This window comes from Aspergillus caelatus, assembly GCF_009193585.1.
Source record: "Aspergillus caelatus strain CBS 763.97 unplaced genomic scaffold BDV27scaffold_2, whole genome shotgun sequence".
Classification (NCBI taxonomy): Eukaryota; Fungi; Ascomycota; class Eurotiomycetes; order Eurotiales; family Aspergillaceae; genus Aspergillus; species Aspergillus caelatus.
Window position 1 is genome coordinate 459,650 of NW_022475265.1, and position 17,001 is coordinate 476,650.

Sequence of the window (17,001 nt, forward strand, 5' to 3'; positions counted from 1 at the left end):
ACAAAAGAGCCCTGCATGCATTGTGTTATCACGCCACTACCAGTGGTAAACCTCTCGCATATAAATGATATGTGCTGGTCATCAGTATGTTGGTAGGTATCCGTGCTTGGGTTGATATCGTATGAAGCAACTGGCAATCAGAACGGGTAAGTCATACCATCTTGGGATTGGTCTAGCCTAGTTAAAGTTTATCCTTGAGCTTTCGCGTGCAACGGAATCGCTTGATTTCTAACGGTTGTGGCGAATTACGAGGACTAGGGTGTTACTATTTTCAGTTACAGACACATCTATTACAAGACTACAATAATATGTTTTCGATAAGGATTTCACAAGTAGATCTAACCTTACCCATATAAAGCGTGTTCAAAGCGTGGCATATAGCACTGTGCAGAAGCATTTCCGAAAGCGCTATATCCTTGGTTCACGGGTCCATGGTACTCTGCGGATAGTTTACTCCGGAGTATGACATAGGGTACCATGATAGTTCTTTTTGGAATCTCCGGAAATAGTAACAGATAATTCTGCATAAACGAAAGCGGCGTCTTGTATTGCATGTTTATGGGCGTGTTACACCAATTTATGGATATAAGCTCATTCTCAGGTTATAGAAAGGACTTGTCTCTTTGTCTAGCCCATAAAAGAACGGTAGAGACGTAATATAGGCAATCATGACCTTTGAATCAGATGCTTCCCTTTTTCCTATTGGCATAGATAGGGTTCCAGCGCTCTAAACATACGTCTTCATGATATATCCATGAATTTAATCTGGTCATATGATGCGACAGACAGTTCTGATGAAGAAAAGAGCAGCATAAGCTATTGGGAGGTTTTCTGCTTCTTTTACACAGAATCATGTTACTGTATACTTCCGATACATTCCGGCCAAGTCTTACCCCATCGAAACCTATATAAAGGCGCAACATGCTAATGTATCCCATCGCTTGATCTCCCATCTTTCATGATTCTAATATTTGATAATCAAGGTCATACCATACAGCAAAGACCAATCCTTTTATACCCCCTAAAAAATTTCCATAAGACACCATGGCTCATATCCTAGCCTTGGAGAAGGACGGACCATATGGTGGCCTTGGGGGCAGTGCCTATGACCTGAGAGACCACGAACATAAAATAAAGCATATTGACGCCTGGGAGGCGGACTGGCAGGGTTACCCTGTCCTCGGTGCACTCAGATTTCGTTTTGACAATGGCCACGAAAGCGGGCGTATTGGGGGCAGAGATCCTCACACCAATTATCGCCCCACTTCTTTCGAATTTCAGGATGGTGAAAAAATAAATCACATGACCGTCTTTGCGGGAGACAACGACGGCTTTTTCAACGGGTTCGAGTTCCACACAAACAAAAACCGCAACTGGCATGTTGGGGGAAGAGAGGGCAAAGTAACGCAAGTGCCACACCTTGGTAACGGTGAATGGGCTGGGGCTACAGGCAGAGATGACCGCCATGGTGCTGATGCCGTTGTGGATAGCATGTGTCTCTACTTCAAGAAGTAAAGAGATATGTCATATTCTTGGATTACTGAATCAGAATCAGAATTATATCGCTGAGGATCTAGTACAGAGTGTTGAATATAATGTGTTTGATAAGGTGAATACATGGCATAAATGCCAACATTGTCACTCGGGTATGGAGGTTAACATCCAGATTTTCTCCACTACGTAAGGACCTTGCCTATTGCTGGGAAAATTACACGGTAGATCCACATTAAAATAAAATTAACTTATTCGCCTCTAATATCTCTATGCTCTCGTGGTTTCACAAGTATCACGAAATCGATGAGCCAGCGTCTAGAGGTTACTATAATTTTAATAGTTCGTTGTTCTTGGTTTGATGGGATAGGGCCTAGATTATAACCTTTTCCAGGCTAAGCTTCCAAATTGATCCCAGGAATCCTGTCGAAAAAGAAGCAAAAAAAAGAAAAAGAAAAAGATAAGAAAAAACCTTCTGTTAACTCGTTCCATCAACGGAAACTTCTATCCATCAAATTATCACAAGAAGGAGGACGTCCACAGCAGGCAAATCCTGCTTGATGTTGAACCCCTTCTGACCCAGAAGCCACGCACTGCACTTATAGCTTTCCCTCGAGCCAAGGGGTATCCGGCAGTCAACCTGCGCAGAGGGTAGTACCGAAGCAATACTATCGCGATCATATATGGCCTCCAACATTAACAGATTCCATTTACCGTCTACTTTCTGCAGGCGAGAGATGAAGCGTGTAAATGAATTGCAGTCATACTGTTGTCCTTCATAGGAAAAGGGAATCGAGATAGACCCCGTTGATCCAGTGACAGCTTTGTCTCCCATCAGGTGGACTTCAATGGGACAAATTGTGTGAACTGTACCCGTTCCACGTGAAGTCATGGATTGCGAGCCATTCACAAACCCATCAACATCTCCTTGGAACCTGCGGAAGACGTCGAAACAAGAATCAGAGAAGGGGATCGGAGTTGAGCTATGCTTACCAGGTAATCTCGATATGTGTTTTCGAGGGATTCGGATGGTAGCTGTTGCGAAGCTTTTGCCATTGGTTGGTATCTCGATTATATCGCTCTTTAAAGAGCAGGTATTTGATGGAAAGTTCATCTGAAACCTCCGTGGTTGCCCAAGTCATTACCTCGTCTTTGCTCTAGAGCGGCTTGATGTGCTATACGGCAAAACTTGAGTAGGCGTTGACGAAGAAAATAGAACCTCAACTCACAACCGAATGAAGAGAACGGAACAGAAGTCACTTTATAAATCTGGCAGCTAAATTGGATCATTCCTCGGCTTTACGGATGTTGACGTCTAAATCCGTCTGGCATAAGCGGCGGAGTGGGTGTTAAATGTCCGACCCAAAACAGTCGGTTCATGGCATCTTGATACTCATGGTAACTCGGCCCCTGGGCGGAGAAGAAATCGACGCCATAGCTGACTGCCTCTACGGCAAATAATTGGAAATAATGCAAGTTGGTTTAACTTCATGCTGCGATTAGGAAATTCGCTCAACTTTGACTATCATCGTCCGACCAGCGTGGAAGGTACCGCATCTCGGCTTTCCGACAAGAGACCTTGGGAAACTGCACACTCGCAGGGGAATCCAAAACACCTGTACAACCAATTCGTACCCTGGAAGCTCATTTCAATACAAGGGGTGGCCATAGGAACTATCCCACATTCAACGCGTGGGCTACCTGGGAAGGCTGAATTGTATCGTTCCACAGCATCCCTGGTAGACACCCAAAGTCCATGAAAGTCTCCTAGTCCGTACATCAAAGGAATCCGTATCGCTGTAGAGTACTTACTACATTGCTCTAGCCAGATGAGATTGATGTCGTGAAGTTCAGCCGAAGGCACTGGCTTGTTTAAGCGCTCGGTGTGAAGGCACACGGCTGGATCCACTAGGGCTTTGTGAGGGAGCTGGAGCATCACAACATCCTTCGCCTTGGTGTCAAAGAGAATGGGATCCGTTTGGCTACAGAGTAATTGGATCATTTGTTGTCTGGATTGTACCACATGTTCGACACCGATGCCCGAAGTGATCAGCCCTGCTAGAGGATACCCCTCCGTCCCAATGTGACAGCCAGCTGCGACGGTGGCCACCATATCCCCGATTAAGTGCGCAAGTAGAACAACACTCGTGGCACCACTCAGTGAGCCGAATTTCTTCCAGATTGCTGGCAAGATTGTCGTGTTTAGATACAGCCCCTGTTGTTCCCCAGTGGATCTGCCATCAGCAATGGCTGCCAGAGAGGTACTTCCACCGTAGCTGGGCCTACTGATTGAAATCATGGGGACTTCTAAAGCTTGTGAGACACGCGCAACAGAGTGCTGTAAGTCAATATCAAAGTACTCTGCATCATAGCTGCCTCCGTGCACGCAGACCAACAAGGGCAAGTATCTTCCGACATTAGATGTCTGCTGAGGTGCTTATACACGGCCAGCCAGGTTGTTGCCATCAGGCAATTGGAGATCCAAAGGTTGCATCATGACGAGACCAGGAGGTTGGCAAGCTACCCCCGCAACAGTGATGTTGGGTTCTTTGTGAATAGAAGTGCAGCAGCCCGGGGCCAAAAGGATACTTTGCCAACATTAAGACTGAGCTGAGAGTAGCAAGAAAGAGGCTAGGAACCGTGAATGGTGGGGATGATACCAAACAATCTGATTTTAGAACTTGACCTCGGACTTCCGGCAATACGTGGAGTAGCCAGACCGTTTCTCGTTCTCCACTTTCTCTCATGGGCTTTACGTGAATTGAGGCTCGGAATTACGGATGGTGAATGTAGTTTGACGAATGGGATAGGAAGTGGGGTTACGGACGACGATCTCCTGCGATAACAGCTTCACCCACTTGATCGTCAGTGTGCCACTTCTAAATCGCCCAGCTTGCAGCGTTTCTTCAGGTAATTATCTCTCTGCGGTTGGAGATGGCAAGCAGAGTACTTTGTAGGGGTGGGTCTCCTGGAAAACCGTAGAGAGTTCTGGTGACCAGTTTTCGGGTAGGCAAACGACTCTTTCCAGAATTCCGACCCCGAATCGAGGCCGAGAAACAAATTATCCGAAAGCCCCCGAAGGTTGTACAAACCGGGCCGATCAAAACTGGCATGGCGGATGTCATCGATGGATTCTAGTATCACACATGTTCTGGCAGATTGTCCTTCGTCCAGGGGCCCGCAGTGAGAGCTTCGGGAGAAAGATGACGAAGCAGTGAGTAGTTTGTCAATCCTGTTGGGAGGGCCCGGGGAAAAAAGAAGAGGTAAACTCTATTATGCTTCTTCTGCCACAACGGTGGAAGCCGTGCTGAGCTTCATGGAAGCATATATGCTGTTCTAAAGGCGTACCACATGAGGGCAAGATATGAAGAATGGCGAGGTTCTCCAAGCTCGTTTAAGAAGGGTACACGAGACATGTACATATAAGAATATACGTAGTTGCGGTAGCCTGTACATTGCTTTTTGTAAGGGTGGGTAAATGAGTTCAACCAGCCAGCCAGCCGACTGTACTAGCTAGCTTATAAACTTTGATCGTTTCTTGAGCCCTTGATTGCCACTGGCCATTCTTAGGGCGAAGGTGCGTATTATTAACACGCTGGAGCGACTCCTCAAAGTGCGTGGCAGTAATACCACACCAATGTGAAGCATCGGGATTATCTCACTAGTGATCTTCGGATTAGCTACGAAAGTGCCCTTGTAATACTCCAATAGTTCAGGAGAAGTGCTCCAAAGCCCATCAAACGCAGTCAAGGCAATATTCCTGTTTTAAACTAATACAACTACTTGAGTGCCAAGGAGACGCAAGCGCGGCCTTCTCCACGGCTCCGTCGGAGCATGACATGAGAAAATGAGTTACAGCAATTTAGCGACGTTCACAGGAAAGAGATTAACTAATCCAATACTTCTTACCAAGAGCCCTAAGATATCAACTATAGTCGGCTACCCTGCTGAAGCATTTTCAGTACGGTCTTGCTGCGCGGCCCTGCCAGTCCTCTATCGTCAGTCGGGAGCCTCTGTGAAGCAAAGGCCAGAAATACTGCTTCCCAGTGTCCGTCGTTGAACTGGAACAGCAGAGCTCCATCTGAGTAGACACCGTTATCAAACCGAGGAAGACTGCCCTGGTTCATATGAACATTATGGATTCCAGATCCAAATGACGAACCAAAAATATAAATAGTTGCGGAGTTGTCGATAGCATTATCAAGAATGGGCCTCATCTTGTCCAGGATATCATTGTCACGGCCCGGGATATCGTCCGGCAAGACCAGTGCAGACTTGAAATCCAGAAGGCTGTTCATGCGATAAAGGTCAATACCGTGTATATCAGGGTCTTCTGAACGATGGTGTCTGTAACGATAATGGTGGAAATCCTGGATTAGATAAAAGCCAGGGTCCAGGTTCGAGAGGCTGTCCTTGATGGAATGGGTGAAGTTGTCAGAAGACCAAAATACGAGGCGAGACTCTGCACCATTAGACTTGATATTGATTGCAGCCCTCCGCTCACTGGAGGAGTCATCGGTAAAGAAGAGCTGGATGTGTGGAGTGGGATCGTACGGTCCATCAACAGTATACCTAGTGGGTTTAGCAGCCCAGACGCCGTAGTGGGGGACAGGCATCTTCTTTAAATCGAAATCAGTCGAAGTTCGAGATAGGACGCCGTTTTGAAAAGAATGGTGGCTGTAGTCTACAAGGTCTGACTTGTCTTGCTTTGGCCCTGTGGGCGTTGCTACTTATGCTTCTAGTCAGAGCCAGCGTAGGTTATCCGAACAATAGAATATTCCACCGTTACTGGCTGGTTTCATAAAATAAACTTCTTAGTTATATCACGCCATTAGACAAGGCCCTTCATATAAAATTGCCAAGCCGGGACTCAGACAAGTGATCAGTGCGGATAGATCTTATGATCTATAGAACCTAGTGGTCTAGGCCCTGACTGGGCATATGGGAGCCGTTTGCGGATAACAACCAAAGCAAGAGGTCCATGCCGCACAATTAAGCTTTACATTATTTTATCTTGGCATCGGATTAACACAAGCTTTGAATCGGTTCTAGCTTTGGTTATTAGGAAAATGATAGTCAGCTGAGACAAGGGTAAAAGTAGGTTCGAAGGACCTTCAAGGTATCGTGCTCCTATTGGAGGAGGCAAGTAGTATGTATGAACGTGAGTGAAAGAAGCGAGTAGATACCAAATCCCAATCCGCGAAGATACGAGGGGGCCAGTTTCCAACAACCATGGGATTAGGTGCTGGGAAGGTGGGAGCATTCCCCAACACCCATGATTTACCCATGATGTATTGAACTTTTGATGGTTAATGTGATTTCCGGAGACCTGTCACATAGGGCCTGCTGCCACGTTTCCATTTTTCGTAAAAGAAGTTAGCCCAATATAACGCTGAGAGCAGAATCAATGTTGACAATAGACTGATCTAGTGCAGTTAATGTTTAGCCTATTTTTATTCTCCCTGGCTGGATTGGTACACCCGGTGTTCAAGCTGTCTATAGAGTGACATAGCCCGACCTAGCTAACCTAACCATGATCTAAGCCAACGAAATACGTATACTTCGGCAGAGCCCGTTCAAACTCGAACCCAACCCACCTGTCAAGCGTTTTAGCCTCCTAACCATAACCCATAATCGATATGGGTTACAACCCGGCGATAGGCCGGGCACACAAGGAATAATATCACGATTGCATTAACCAGTCAGTGTCAGGGTGAACAAAAAAAGAAGAAAAGTTGTAGAAGAGGATTAGAGTTGATATCGGGTCGGGTGTGGGTTTTTGATAAATAAACCTAGTCGACTAAGTCGATGAAAAGTAGCCAAGAAGGTGACTAAAGATGATAGGTTTAGTAACATTATAAGAATATACTGGCTGGTGATTCAACCCCCACGGCCCCTTTGCTATTGATGTCAATGTTTGAACGCTGTAGGGGGAATGGTTCACAGTGTCATATACATTTTGCTAGTTAAGCCTTAATACAAGCATCAAGTACATATGCAGACAGTCGGCGTCCCTGAAGCAATTATCAATGCCTCTCCCGTTGTGTTTAGCACCGCTATCTGGGCATCCTCTAGTTGAATTAGGATGCTGAGGCCGTCTCTGGTCGGGACCGGGAATTGCAACTTAAATACGTCGAATTCCCAATCTCCTAGAATGCCCACTATAAAATTTGACACTTGTTTATAAAGTCCATTGTAAACTTTCAAAACCATGTTGTTTAAGTTATTTATCCAGTCTGAGACGCCAGTAATTTGCTGTTCAAGAGTAAGGTTATCTATTCTCTGTATTCTCATACAGAGCCGCTCATCTTTGATGGTTGCATAGAGCGTTAGGTCAGCTATGCCTTTTAGCTGCGATTCTTGGCTGTAAGGTTGTGTGACCTTAGTTGTTGCTTCTATAGCTAAACGAGCCGACTAGAAAAAGTGATCAGAGTACTGTTTACTGCAGGCTTATGGTCAAACTTACCACATTCCTCGAACTGTCATCCATAATGCTAACGTTTGAAATTGGTCCAAAGTTGAAATGCGTCCTAGCATTATAGGCATTTAAGAGGTTAAACTCCTTATCTATTTTGATCTTTGAAATAGCCTGATTTCCAGCCATGGTAAGGAGAGCTGCATCTGCTCCAATAAATGCACCAGCCGGCATATTACAAAAACGGATTGCCAAGCTTAGAGGTGTCCTACCACTGGCAGCACATACGATAAGTTGATCATTCTGGCTTATGATACCTTTGGTAATGTTAATAGAATATTCTTTATAACCATGTAGACAGAAAGGATCACCCACGCTGAATGTCAAATTTCAGTCCCTTGATGGAAGATAATTGCGGAACATGGCATGGCTTTTCCTGTTTGACGGGATTGTTTAAAGTTGTTCTCTTGCTCCAAGGGATCGTACAAACCTTATTGATGTAGTCCATTAGAACAGGGAGGACCAAACTATTTATAATAGAATCAATGGAATCAGCTGTATCTGTATTGGAAGTGAAGATGCCATGAAGTGTTTCTATCTTTAGTGTTGAACCTTGTGGGTCTGCATTCAGTGTGGCCGATGCAGTGAGACTTAGTGCACCTTGTCGAAGTGTTGAAGTAGTGTTCTTATGTGGCTGGTCATAGGAGAGTAATACTGTAATGCTAGGAACCCAAATTTTGAATATGACTGGGCAAGGTGGGACAACTGTACTCTACATCTGTTTAGTACCAGTGCTATTGTATGGATATCAGGGTAACTAACATTGACCAAGTCCACTGAAGGAGCCTCATCAATACTTATAGATACTGTTGTTGTTGTGCCTATCACTTTTCTTGGGGGTACTTTTAAAATTCCTGTTGGGTGCAGACACTTGAAGAGTTGACTAATTATGTCATTTAGGGTCTGCCTGTCGAACCCTACTACTGCATTTCCAGTCTCCATGGAAGTTTGGGTGAATATTAGAAGCGCGGGGACAAAGTCCGATGTTCGCACACTGATCTAGGAGTAGCCTGGGAGGGAGGTAAAAGGTTGGATTAATCAGAAAGTACTTATATCCACTAGATGGATGGCCAAACCTAAGTCAGACTGTTGTATAAATGGAAAGGATTTTTAGAAAGCCAATACTACAGCATTGCCATGTAGCAGGGGCTTTTGGGGAAGAGGAGTCTCTGCTATTACTGGTGCTAATATAAGTAGCTGTAGATTTCAGTATTTCTGGTTAAGTTACTTCTCAGATATTCAATTCTGTCATTAATATTGGTTTATCAAGGCAGTGACTTGAATACTATACATAAGAGACACGTCATTAGTAAACGCATATTAGGGCTGATTGCGCTGTACTGGTGTGGCATGATCTGTCCCTCTCAGCGACCTCCAACGGGTGCCACCAAGGCGCAGTATCTCAATCCGAAGATTACCTACGTAAGGATGCGTGGCGTGATTTAATTTTGGAAAAGGGAAAAGGGAACATAGTCAAGGACTTTGAAGCGGGTATGATTGGCTACCATCAATAGTAAGGTAAATTAAAAAGATAGCTTACCTGGCTTGATGTACAGGGTGGTTGACTTGGGGCCAATTCGCTCTTTGCTTGCTTAGCGGCTGCCGACTCCAAACATAAAACAATTCTACCATTAACCAAAACCATCCCCCATCATGGCGCAGTAGGCCCAAAAGCGTGTGTGATCTTATGATGACATTCTATTCTAGGAATGGCGGGCAAGGCCAGCGACGGCGAGGCCAGAACAAATTGATTACGTGACTTGCCTCTTCGGCTCCCACACTACCATGGCTTCATAAATCTCAGTCCACAAAAGTAAACTAAAGCTGCTTGGACGACATCTGATCAACTCAATGTGTAAGGTTACAGGAAACGTCATGAACCTCACAGCATTCGGAGCCTAGAACATTCCTAGTGGATGATGGCTTCTCCAAAGGCCTAGCTCAATAAAGTGCCAGTAGGCATGCCACTATACTCGAAATATGCTAAACAAACCACTTGAATACCTCACTAATATAAGTAGAGCTAGTCAAATAACCTATTTTCCTTTTACGTTGTACATAGCAATTTGTCTGCTCGGCCCCCGGCTCCATTCTTGGTCTTGAGACCTTCTCACAATCCTTTCACCAAAAACGCACAAACGTAGCAAAATTATTGAATTTTCATCTTCCTCTATAATATCAATAACTTATTTATTAGTGATGGAGAACCAAAATGCAGTAATGGGGTGCAGTGATAGGCACCTAAATAGCTTTATTAGTCAGTTATTTAAAAACCCACTGACCTCTAAAACGTTCACCCAATCCTTTGAACTCATTAAGACAACATTATCCATAAGTATTGATGATGCACCTACTGTCGAATTCTTTGCGGTCTGCCGCGCCTATGCCCAACCTATAATATTAGTATTAATGGATGCAGCATAGGGCAGTCTCGGTACAGTTCCAAAGATATTTAAGGGACTACCTTTTTGGTAATTCCAATATTAACAGTCCCCCTGGGACCAAAACCGAGGCTGCTTTCCAAAGCTATATCGCCCGAATCTGCGAGTGTGGATTCACCTTGCGAATTCCGAGATGCACTATTTTACTCTCTCGTGACCCGCAACCTAGTAGGTCTTGTCACCCCATACGTCTACAGTGTGGAGTGGATTTTACTGGATCTATTATAAACCAAACAGAGGTGCCAAGCCCAACACTGATCATTTATGATGGTAATTTCATATCCCTGGGCAGCCAGGATCATGATTTGGATGATATAATGAATGGCCTTGTACTGCCCTTCGCGATTACAGAAATGAATAAGGTATGCATAGTGCTTTGTGGGACCCAAGAACACTAAATCAATGCCAGATGAACAATAGAAAGTACAATCGATTAACATCCCGGCTCTCTTGTCCCCCTGGGGGCCTGAGCTTCCCATGTTCCGTGAGCGCTTCGTTTCATCTAATCTGTATATGCGTTCCTGACATTTCTCCAGATGTTGTCATCCGAAAACACCATCTTCTCATATATTCTGCACTGAGCAGAATATCTAGGAGCATTCCAACCTCGTTCAACAACTGGCCAACTGGTATATTTATTGGGGTAGACACAGCCCTTCTCACTGTTGCACAAAACTTGGTTTCTGAACACGTTGAACTGGACCAGGACAGCTTTAGTCTGCTGGGCATACTCAGTGCTGAAAGTCGTATCAGCATTGAACCTCTCTCGAATATTAAAATCAAGGGTGATGAGCCGGAGACTGTTGTGAGTTCATGGCAACCCTGCAGTAAACCACTTAGCATACTGATACTTCTAGATAACCGTCCTTTCTGCAGATGCTATAGTAAAGCTCACACTGCATATGCCCTGGCCAATCCCAAATTTGATCCTGGGGTTCCGTTTTTGTGGCATAGCCGACATCAGTCTCCATGTTGCTCACAGTAACGGGTGCCTATCAATGAACATAAGTTTAGACAACTTGGAAATTAATCAGCACCTGATAGGCATCCCAGAATGGGCGAATTCCCTGATATATGGCTGGATTAGTCACTTGGAAGCTAGGCTATACTTCATGCTGACAAACCTTGTATTGCGACAGCTGCATATTTCTAGGCTGCCTCCAGTTCACGTCACAGATGTGGAGGGACTCAGTGTTTTCATTCAGCCAGAAGCCCTCAAGGTAGTGCAGTTAAGCCCTTCTGCAGAACCTTTCATAATGGCGTCCGGCCTACCCCTCATCCTTCGCCGGTAACGGAACCAATGGGCAGGATGCTCGTGCATGAAATTTCATTGACCAAGTTGTCCTCAGTCCTTCTTCCATTATACCTCGTCTCTCAGCGTCAGTATCAGGTCATTATTGGAGTGCAATGTACACAAAGTCTATATCCGACGATATTTTGGTATAACATATCTACGTATATCATATTCCTTATATAGCACCATAGGGCGCTGAGCATGATATAAAATACAAATCCAGATATTATGGCAGTGGAGATCTGTTATTCTGGGTCATGCTTAGTAACATAGAAACATCATTACAGTGCAGCCTCAGCTCAGAAAGAAGAATTTTATATTGAGTATGAGTACAGTAAATAGGCTATATGCATACACATTAATGGTGAAGAAAAAAAATGTCTAAGTGATTTGTTTCGACAAGCTGTAGTCAGACTAATTCTATTATTATAGGATGCCTATTCATGGAGTTATGCTTGGAAAACGAGACATCCCTTCCACACAACCAGTTGTGGTTAATAAGCCATGAACCATATTCGACTTGCATCATAACATGCGCGAAATTCTCAGGTGCATGAGCCATAATACGGTTAAGCAAAATGTGAATTCACAGACAGGAGTCCATAACGTCACAGCTTACGCCATGAAAATGGACATCCTCAACGTTGTACTGGTGCGAATCAGTTAAGACTAATCCAGCGGATTGGTCTACCAACACTTGTAAAGGGAATCTAGACTCCGTCACACCACAGCAAGAACAATGGTCTAAGAGGACAAGGGAATGCTCACCTGATAGGTCAAGCTTAATCTTAAAGGCTGTTTTTCACAACTGATATATATCACATATGTAGATTGGGTCCGAAACAGCGGTACTAGAATATCGTTGCCACTGGAAAGACTGTATTTCATTTCTTTTTCCCAGTGAGCTTACCATTACCACGTTTTTAGCCGATTGCAATTGCTCGGGCGATTTCGGCCGCTCGAGTTATTAACACCAGTGTCTTCAGTATATAGTGGAGCACCCTATCACCCGCCACTGAGTATTTGTGGCTCTGGGCAACACACCTGACATAACCTTTTCCCATGAATACTTGCAACCCTGCTGGAAACACATCTGCTGAAATATTTGGATGAGCAATGGCGTTTGCTGCTAGTGGTTCGCGAGCCTCAGCTTGGATAACTACCTCTGTATTTGTTCTGTGTTTCATTTTTCCCCGGGCCCTTATTCCTGCTAGTATTGCAGCTGTGATTGTTTTGCCTTCATTTGTTACTCTGAGCCTTATCGCCATTATCCTATCAAGACGACTTTTCGTATGGCTCACAACATCCGTATTCAACTTGCTGTTATGGTACAAGTGTCATATCCAGACACGCTGGATAGGCATATTGTTCACAGTTGGTCTATTGGCGGCTCTACTGGCTGGTTTATTAAGCAGTGAAATTCAGCACGGATTATCCCAACTACATGTGTCTACCTCTCTTGCTCTTATTTGGGTGGTTATGTGCTGGATTGTCTTCCGTTCAGATAAGCATCAACCACCTCAGATAATATGCAATGAACCACTAGTCTGCAGCCTTGATGCTGAATGAAATTGGCAGCATTACACGGGACCTTGACAAAATCCAGGAAAGTGACCTTTGGGAAATCAGCATCTTGTGACTCTGGCAAACTTAGCCAACTCTATATTGCTGAAGCCCAACCTTTCCTATCCTCCAGCCCTTTATCAGAAGAACTCGCAGGCCCCGACCTGATTCTTGACAGTACCAACTTTGGCATTGCAACTCTACTCAGGGAGCATCAAAACCCTTAAGCTTCATGGTATTTGGCACCAGACACAGCTACGATGATTATTAGTGACCCTCGCACTAGTTTCCTTGATAAAATACATTCTGGTGAGATGCTTACCGTACTGAATTGTGTATACCTCAAGTTGCACTTGGAGTATGGCGCGCTGGATGTGAAAACAGGCCAAAACAAACTTTCACTGTCACCTGCGTGTATTACCTATGGCCACCTTTTCCGTATGAACCATGAACAGCATATATATCATTGGTGATCATAAAGGACTCATTTCCTATAATTGACTAGACTTGCCCGTGCCAATCACATAGTTCATGCTAAGGACATAGTCGGTGGAAAAGGCCCCCGTGTCCTGGATATTATCCCTCTCGATTTCACTGAAACCAGGCCAGAACCAGGTCAGAGCCTGTCCATATTCTGCCTGTCGACAGTATACATAAATCCATTATCGGTGGTGGTTTCGGAAGCTTTTAAAAGGCATTCAACAAAAATATAATTCTAGTAGAAGCTGGACATGTGGAGCTGGCGGTTAACACGGTAGAGGGTGTTGGACTTACATTTACTAGGTAATCTGCTATTAGTCCAAATAGTCCATGAGGAGCTGAAGTAAGCTGGTGGTTGATGGCAATCACTGCACGAAGCAGGGAAGTTTTGCAGCAACATAATGTGAGAAGCAATTCGGTAAAAGAACACCCGATGTGTGTCACGCCACTTCCACAGAGGAGCTGTGGACATGAGTAAATCGGTATCTGCCAAAGCATAAACGTCTAGATAATGGGTGACATGTTGATAGACTGTAATCCTGAGCCCAATGTTTTCAAGAAGCGCTTCATTAGGCTAGATAAAGGGTTAAGGCAGATTTCGGCGTCCTCTACGCGGATCTGTGATACATCCAATGTTTGATCATCCTTTATGAAACAGCTCATATGCTCGGTGGGCGCTCTATTGGTCCCGTAGGCTATGAACGCACGACTGTCTGGCGCGACTAGAACAACCTTACCGCGGATAGCCAAGGCCATTTTTAAAATACGGCGCTCTGACTGTGGCACTGTGCTCAAGGGACAAGGGCTGTAGCGTAGTTAAACCCTGGCTTAAGTCTGGAACGAGTGGCATGATCGAACTGTACAGGACTCCAGTAGCATACCGACTATGATGGAAAGAAGCTGCTTTGTTTCGACGGCCTGGATTGACCAGGGTTACTTACCGGTTCATACCTATAAGTAAACCTGGTCTATCCTGGATCTAGGTGTTACCAGTGGCATCGTAGTTGATCCATCCACAGTACAGGCACAGAGCTGTTATAAATGTCAACCAGAAGCTGGAAAAAGGCTAAGTTCAAGCATATACCGGCCATTGTCAAGTCTTCGAGATACGCGTGTTTAGGCCTCTATGGCTTCCGATCGTATAGCGAAACTTATCAAGGATGAGGCGTTGGTCCAGTCACTGGATGATCGCGCCCCAGAGTATGCCGCGCTCGTGCAGTCAAGTACTGCCACTGCACTCCGCAATTCAGAAACTGCGGACCTTCTGGAGGTCACAGTTTGGGATACATCTGTTGAGGAGCGAAGGAGAGTTTATTCTGAACGGCCGCCTTTCAATACCGATTGGGCAGCGTTGTTCTACAAATATCTACGAGAAAGGAGTGTTGGCAGTAACCGGGAACTAGAAACAGGTATTGACACTGTGATAAAGAACGCTGTTCTTGACGCGTCTCAAGAATATTATACTTCCGAGGAGACAATTGCTATACTATCGGGAGAGTTAGTAAAGCAGGTTGATATGAATGAGAAGGTCCGAAAAGCCATATACAACGAATTGCAGGCCACGCGGAAATTAGCTATAAGGGAGTCGAGGGATGCAATCTCTGCACATACGCAGGTTATCCTTGCTGACAGGATGCACGACGTCATGGCTCAGTCACTCAACCATGCCGTGGTAAATACCACCGTTGGCAGTGTCGTTGGACACATGGTGCTCTCCGCAATGGCGCTTCCCGCAGTCAAGGTCGCCATCACCCATTCGATTATTGTTGCTGTTCATAGCGCAGCTGTGCAGCACATACTGGTATTGGCAGGGAAAAAAATAGGCGTCACAGTTCTCCTTACTCTCATTTTCGGCCATGCGGCAGCCTCTTTGGCCGGCTGGTTTGTGCTTCCAATCATTGCGGCTTTCGTCACCTACCAATATCAAACATTACCAGACACTTTAGCCAAGAAGATACCGCGTGAGCTAGCGGAGCAGATTAAGCAAAACGCACCTACAATTAATAAGTCTATCGCAGAGGGTGCAAAGAAAGCAGCAATGGAGGCGTTCTTTTCGCTTTCGGATAAGTCAATTTCCATTCTCCATGATGCTGCCATGAGACCACAGGCCAGCCGCTTTTAAATTCTTCTTCGCGGGCCTTTTTATAATATTCTCAGACTGGACGCGTTAATTCAGGTACTGTTAATACGCAATGGTATATCGCAATGCTCCTGTTTCCATATCTCAAGGCACTGCTGGGTGTAATTCCTGTTAAGAAAGTCACTGCTTCCTGAGGCAGGATAACAAATATCCCGTACAAAAGGTTGCTCAGTGGGACAGATCAAAAGCAAAAATATGACTTGACTGGCATCTGACTCACGATGCCATATGATCTCGTACGTCTGTCTCACCATTTCGTGGAAAGCATCATATCTGCGCCCTAAATCACACATGCACGTGAAAATATGGGAATGGCCATTCAGGTTCCAACACGACTGAAAGATGGTGAGGTGCTGTAGAAGTAGCCTGCAGAGCCAGAACTGCATCCTGGCTTCTGAGTCCCAGTGGAGTATCACAGAAGTTTGATTTTGGATGGTATGTGAATAAGTCAGACTTTATCGCAGTATGTCCATAACTGGCTAATTACAATCTGTAAAACGGGTTCATGTTTCTCGGATGTTGAAAGCCAAACTTTCGTTTAATGACGGGGGTTTATACGGACCTCATTCTTAGAATTTATTTCTCTTCGCAGAGTGGTCGACGACCACCTGTGCAGCCAGGGTAAACTGGCAAAAGGTCTCGTGAGGTAGTCAAACCAGCAATTCTATGAGGTCTACAGCGTATTGCATACTGGACCTGACATCATTAGAACTAGTCTACCTTATTGTGCAACACGTCGTATGATAAGCTACATTGGGCTTGCGTCAGGTGTGGCTACAGGCCAAGCTCCATATTGTAGTAGAGGTAAATTTCAAGGCCTCGAACGGTCGGTACAGCGGTAAAGTTGCAGCCGGCCTAGGCTATCGCAAATATTAAAATACACTGCGAGCAATATCATCCCTGTCATTGGATATTTCTGGCATTTGTCGCCGCTCAAGTTTCTCGGTGATCTTTGTCAGACGGTATCTGACATCGACGGACCCAAATTTAAGAAATAATCTGAATGTTCAACGGTAATTAACCTATTGGACCACTTACGTTGAGCATTAAGCAAGCGTCAAAAAAGCTGCCTCCTTTTCTTGGTCTAGCTGAATTTAACTAACCGATAATTGACCTT

The 17,001-nt window shown here is 44.9% G+C and overlaps 8 protein-coding genes across 8 annotated transcripts; 4 read left to right on the forward strand and 4 right to left on the reverse strand.

Annotated features, from left to right (window-relative positions):
* Nucleotides 1-894: 894 nt before the first annotated feature.
* Nucleotides 895-1,693, forward strand: BDV27DRAFT_119375 (uncharacterized protein). The gene has a single exon (XM_032064851.1). The coding sequence runs from the start codon at nt 1,045-1,047 to the stop codon at nt 1,513-1,515; it is 471 nt and encodes a 156-aa protein (XP_031933820.1). The 5' UTR covers nt 895-1,044; the 3' UTR covers nt 1,516-1,693.
* Nucleotides 1,694-2,002: 309 nt separating this feature from the next.
* On the reverse strand, nt 2,003-2,633 carry BDV27DRAFT_140330 (uncharacterized protein; the record flags this gene model as incomplete). Its single annotated transcript, XM_032069636.1, has 2 exons — nt 2,003-2,426; nt 2,485-2,633. The coding sequence occupies 2 exons, from the start codon at nt 2,631-2,633 to the stop codon at nt 2,003-2,005; spliced, it is 573 nt and encodes a 190-aa protein (XP_031933821.1).
* Nucleotides 2,634-3,008: 375 nt separating this feature from the next.
* On the reverse strand, nt 3,009-3,433 carry BDV27DRAFT_119376 (uncharacterized protein). The gene has a single exon (XM_032064852.1). The coding sequence runs from the start codon at nt 3,425-3,427 to the stop codon at nt 3,017-3,019; it is 411 nt and encodes a 136-aa protein (XP_031933822.1). The 5' UTR covers nt 3,428-3,433; the 3' UTR covers nt 3,009-3,016.
* Nucleotides 3,434-5,232: 1,799 nt separating this feature from the next.
* On the reverse strand, nt 5,233-6,255 carry BDV27DRAFT_119378 (YukJ family protein). Its single transcript, XM_032064853.1, has one exon. It carries the CDS (start codon nt 6,105-6,107, stop codon nt 5,421-5,423), a length of 687 nt encoding a protein of 228 aa, XP_031933823.1. The 5' UTR covers nt 6,108-6,255; the 3' UTR covers nt 5,233-5,420.
* Nucleotides 6,256-7,364: 1,109 nt separating this feature from the next.
* BDV27DRAFT_119380 (uncharacterized protein) lies at nt 7,365-9,171 on the reverse strand. Its single transcript, XM_032064854.1, has 5 exons — nt 8,729-9,171; nt 8,397-8,678; nt 8,282-8,342; nt 7,958-8,223; nt 7,365-7,905 (listed from the first exon to the last, which is right to left on the reverse strand). The coding sequence occupies exons 1-5, from the start codon at nt 8,906-8,908 to the stop codon at nt 7,477-7,479; spliced, it is 1,218 nt and encodes a 405-aa protein (XP_031933824.1). The 5' UTR covers nt 8,909-9,171; the 3' UTR covers nt 7,365-7,476.
* Nucleotides 9,172-10,046: 875 nt separating this feature from the next.
* BDV27DRAFT_119385 (uncharacterized protein) lies at nt 10,047-11,993 on the forward strand. Its single transcript, XM_032064855.1, has 4 exons — nt 10,047-10,769; nt 10,828-10,891; nt 10,944-11,212; nt 11,265-11,993. The coding sequence occupies exons 1-4, from the start codon at nt 10,380-10,382 to the stop codon at nt 11,697-11,699; spliced, it is 1,158 nt and encodes a 385-aa protein (XP_031933825.1). The 5' UTR covers nt 10,047-10,379; the 3' UTR covers nt 11,700-11,993.
* A 699-nt stretch (nt 11,994-12,692) lies between these two features.
* On the forward strand, nt 12,693-13,720 carry BDV27DRAFT_119387 (uncharacterized protein). Its single transcript, XM_032064856.1, has 2 exons — nt 12,693-13,519; nt 13,587-13,720. The coding sequence occupies exon 1, from the start codon at nt 12,818-12,820 to the stop codon at nt 13,268-13,270; it is 453 nt and encodes a 150-aa protein (XP_031933826.1). The 5' UTR covers nt 12,693-12,817; the 3' UTR covers nt 13,271-13,519; nt 13,587-13,720.
* A 788-nt stretch (nt 13,721-14,508) lies between these two features.
* BDV27DRAFT_119389 (uncharacterized protein) lies at nt 14,509-15,963 on the forward strand. Its single transcript, XM_032064857.1, has one exon. It carries the CDS (start codon nt 14,871-14,873, stop codon nt 15,864-15,866), a length of 996 nt encoding a protein of 331 aa, XP_031933827.1. The 5' UTR covers nt 14,509-14,870; the 3' UTR covers nt 15,867-15,963.
* The last annotated feature ends 1,038 nt before the right edge of the window (nt 15,964-17,001 follow it).

What these genes read in the sequence shown, in the direction of transcription:
- BDV27DRAFT_119375 (XM_032064851.1), top strand. Translation starts at nt 1,045, where the DNA reads ATGGCTCATATCCTAGCCTTGGAGAAGGACGGACCATATGGTGGCCTT.
- BDV27DRAFT_119376 (XM_032064852.1), bottom strand. Translation starts at nt 3,427, where the DNA reads ATGCTCCAGCTCCCTCACAAAGCCCTAGTGGATCCAGCCGTGTGCCTT.
- BDV27DRAFT_119378 (XM_032064853.1), bottom strand. Translation starts at nt 6,107, where the DNA reads ATGCCTGTCCCCCACTACGGCGTCTGGGCTGCTAAACCCACTAGGTAT.
- BDV27DRAFT_119380 (XM_032064854.1), bottom strand. Translation starts at nt 8,908, where the DNA reads ATGGAGACTGGAAATGCAGTAGTAGGGTTCGACAGGCAGACCCTAAAT. An exon ending in ACTGAAATTTGACATTCAGC is followed by an intron (nt 8,224 to 8,281) that starts GTGGGTGATCCT and finishes ACATTACCAAAG; the next exon opens with GTATCATAAGCCAGAATGAT. An exon ending in ATGACAGTTCGAGGAATGTG is followed by an intron (nt 7,906 to 7,957) that starts GTAAGTTTGACC and finishes CACTTTTTCTAG; the next exon opens with TCGGCTCGTTTAGCTATAGA.
- BDV27DRAFT_119385 (XM_032064855.1), top strand. Translation starts at nt 10,380, where the DNA reads ATGCAGCATAGGGCAGTCTCGGTACAGTTCCAAAGATATTTAAGGGAC. An exon ending in CGATTACAGAAATGAATAAG is followed by an intron (nt 10,770 to 10,827) that starts GTATGCATAGTG and finishes GATGAACAATAG; the next exon opens with AAAGTACAATCGATTAACAT. An exon ending in GTGATGAGCCGGAGACTGTT is followed by an intron (nt 11,213 to 11,264) that starts GTGAGTTCATGG and finishes TGATACTTCTAG; the next exon opens with ATAACCGTCCTTTCTGCAGA.
- BDV27DRAFT_119387 (XM_032064856.1), top strand. Translation starts at nt 12,818, where the DNA reads ATGGCGTTTGCTGCTAGTGGTTCGCGAGCCTCAGCTTGGATAACTACC.
- BDV27DRAFT_119389 (XM_032064857.1), top strand. Translation starts at nt 14,871, where the DNA reads ATGGCTTCCGATCGTATAGCGAAACTTATCAAGGATGAGGCGTTGGTC.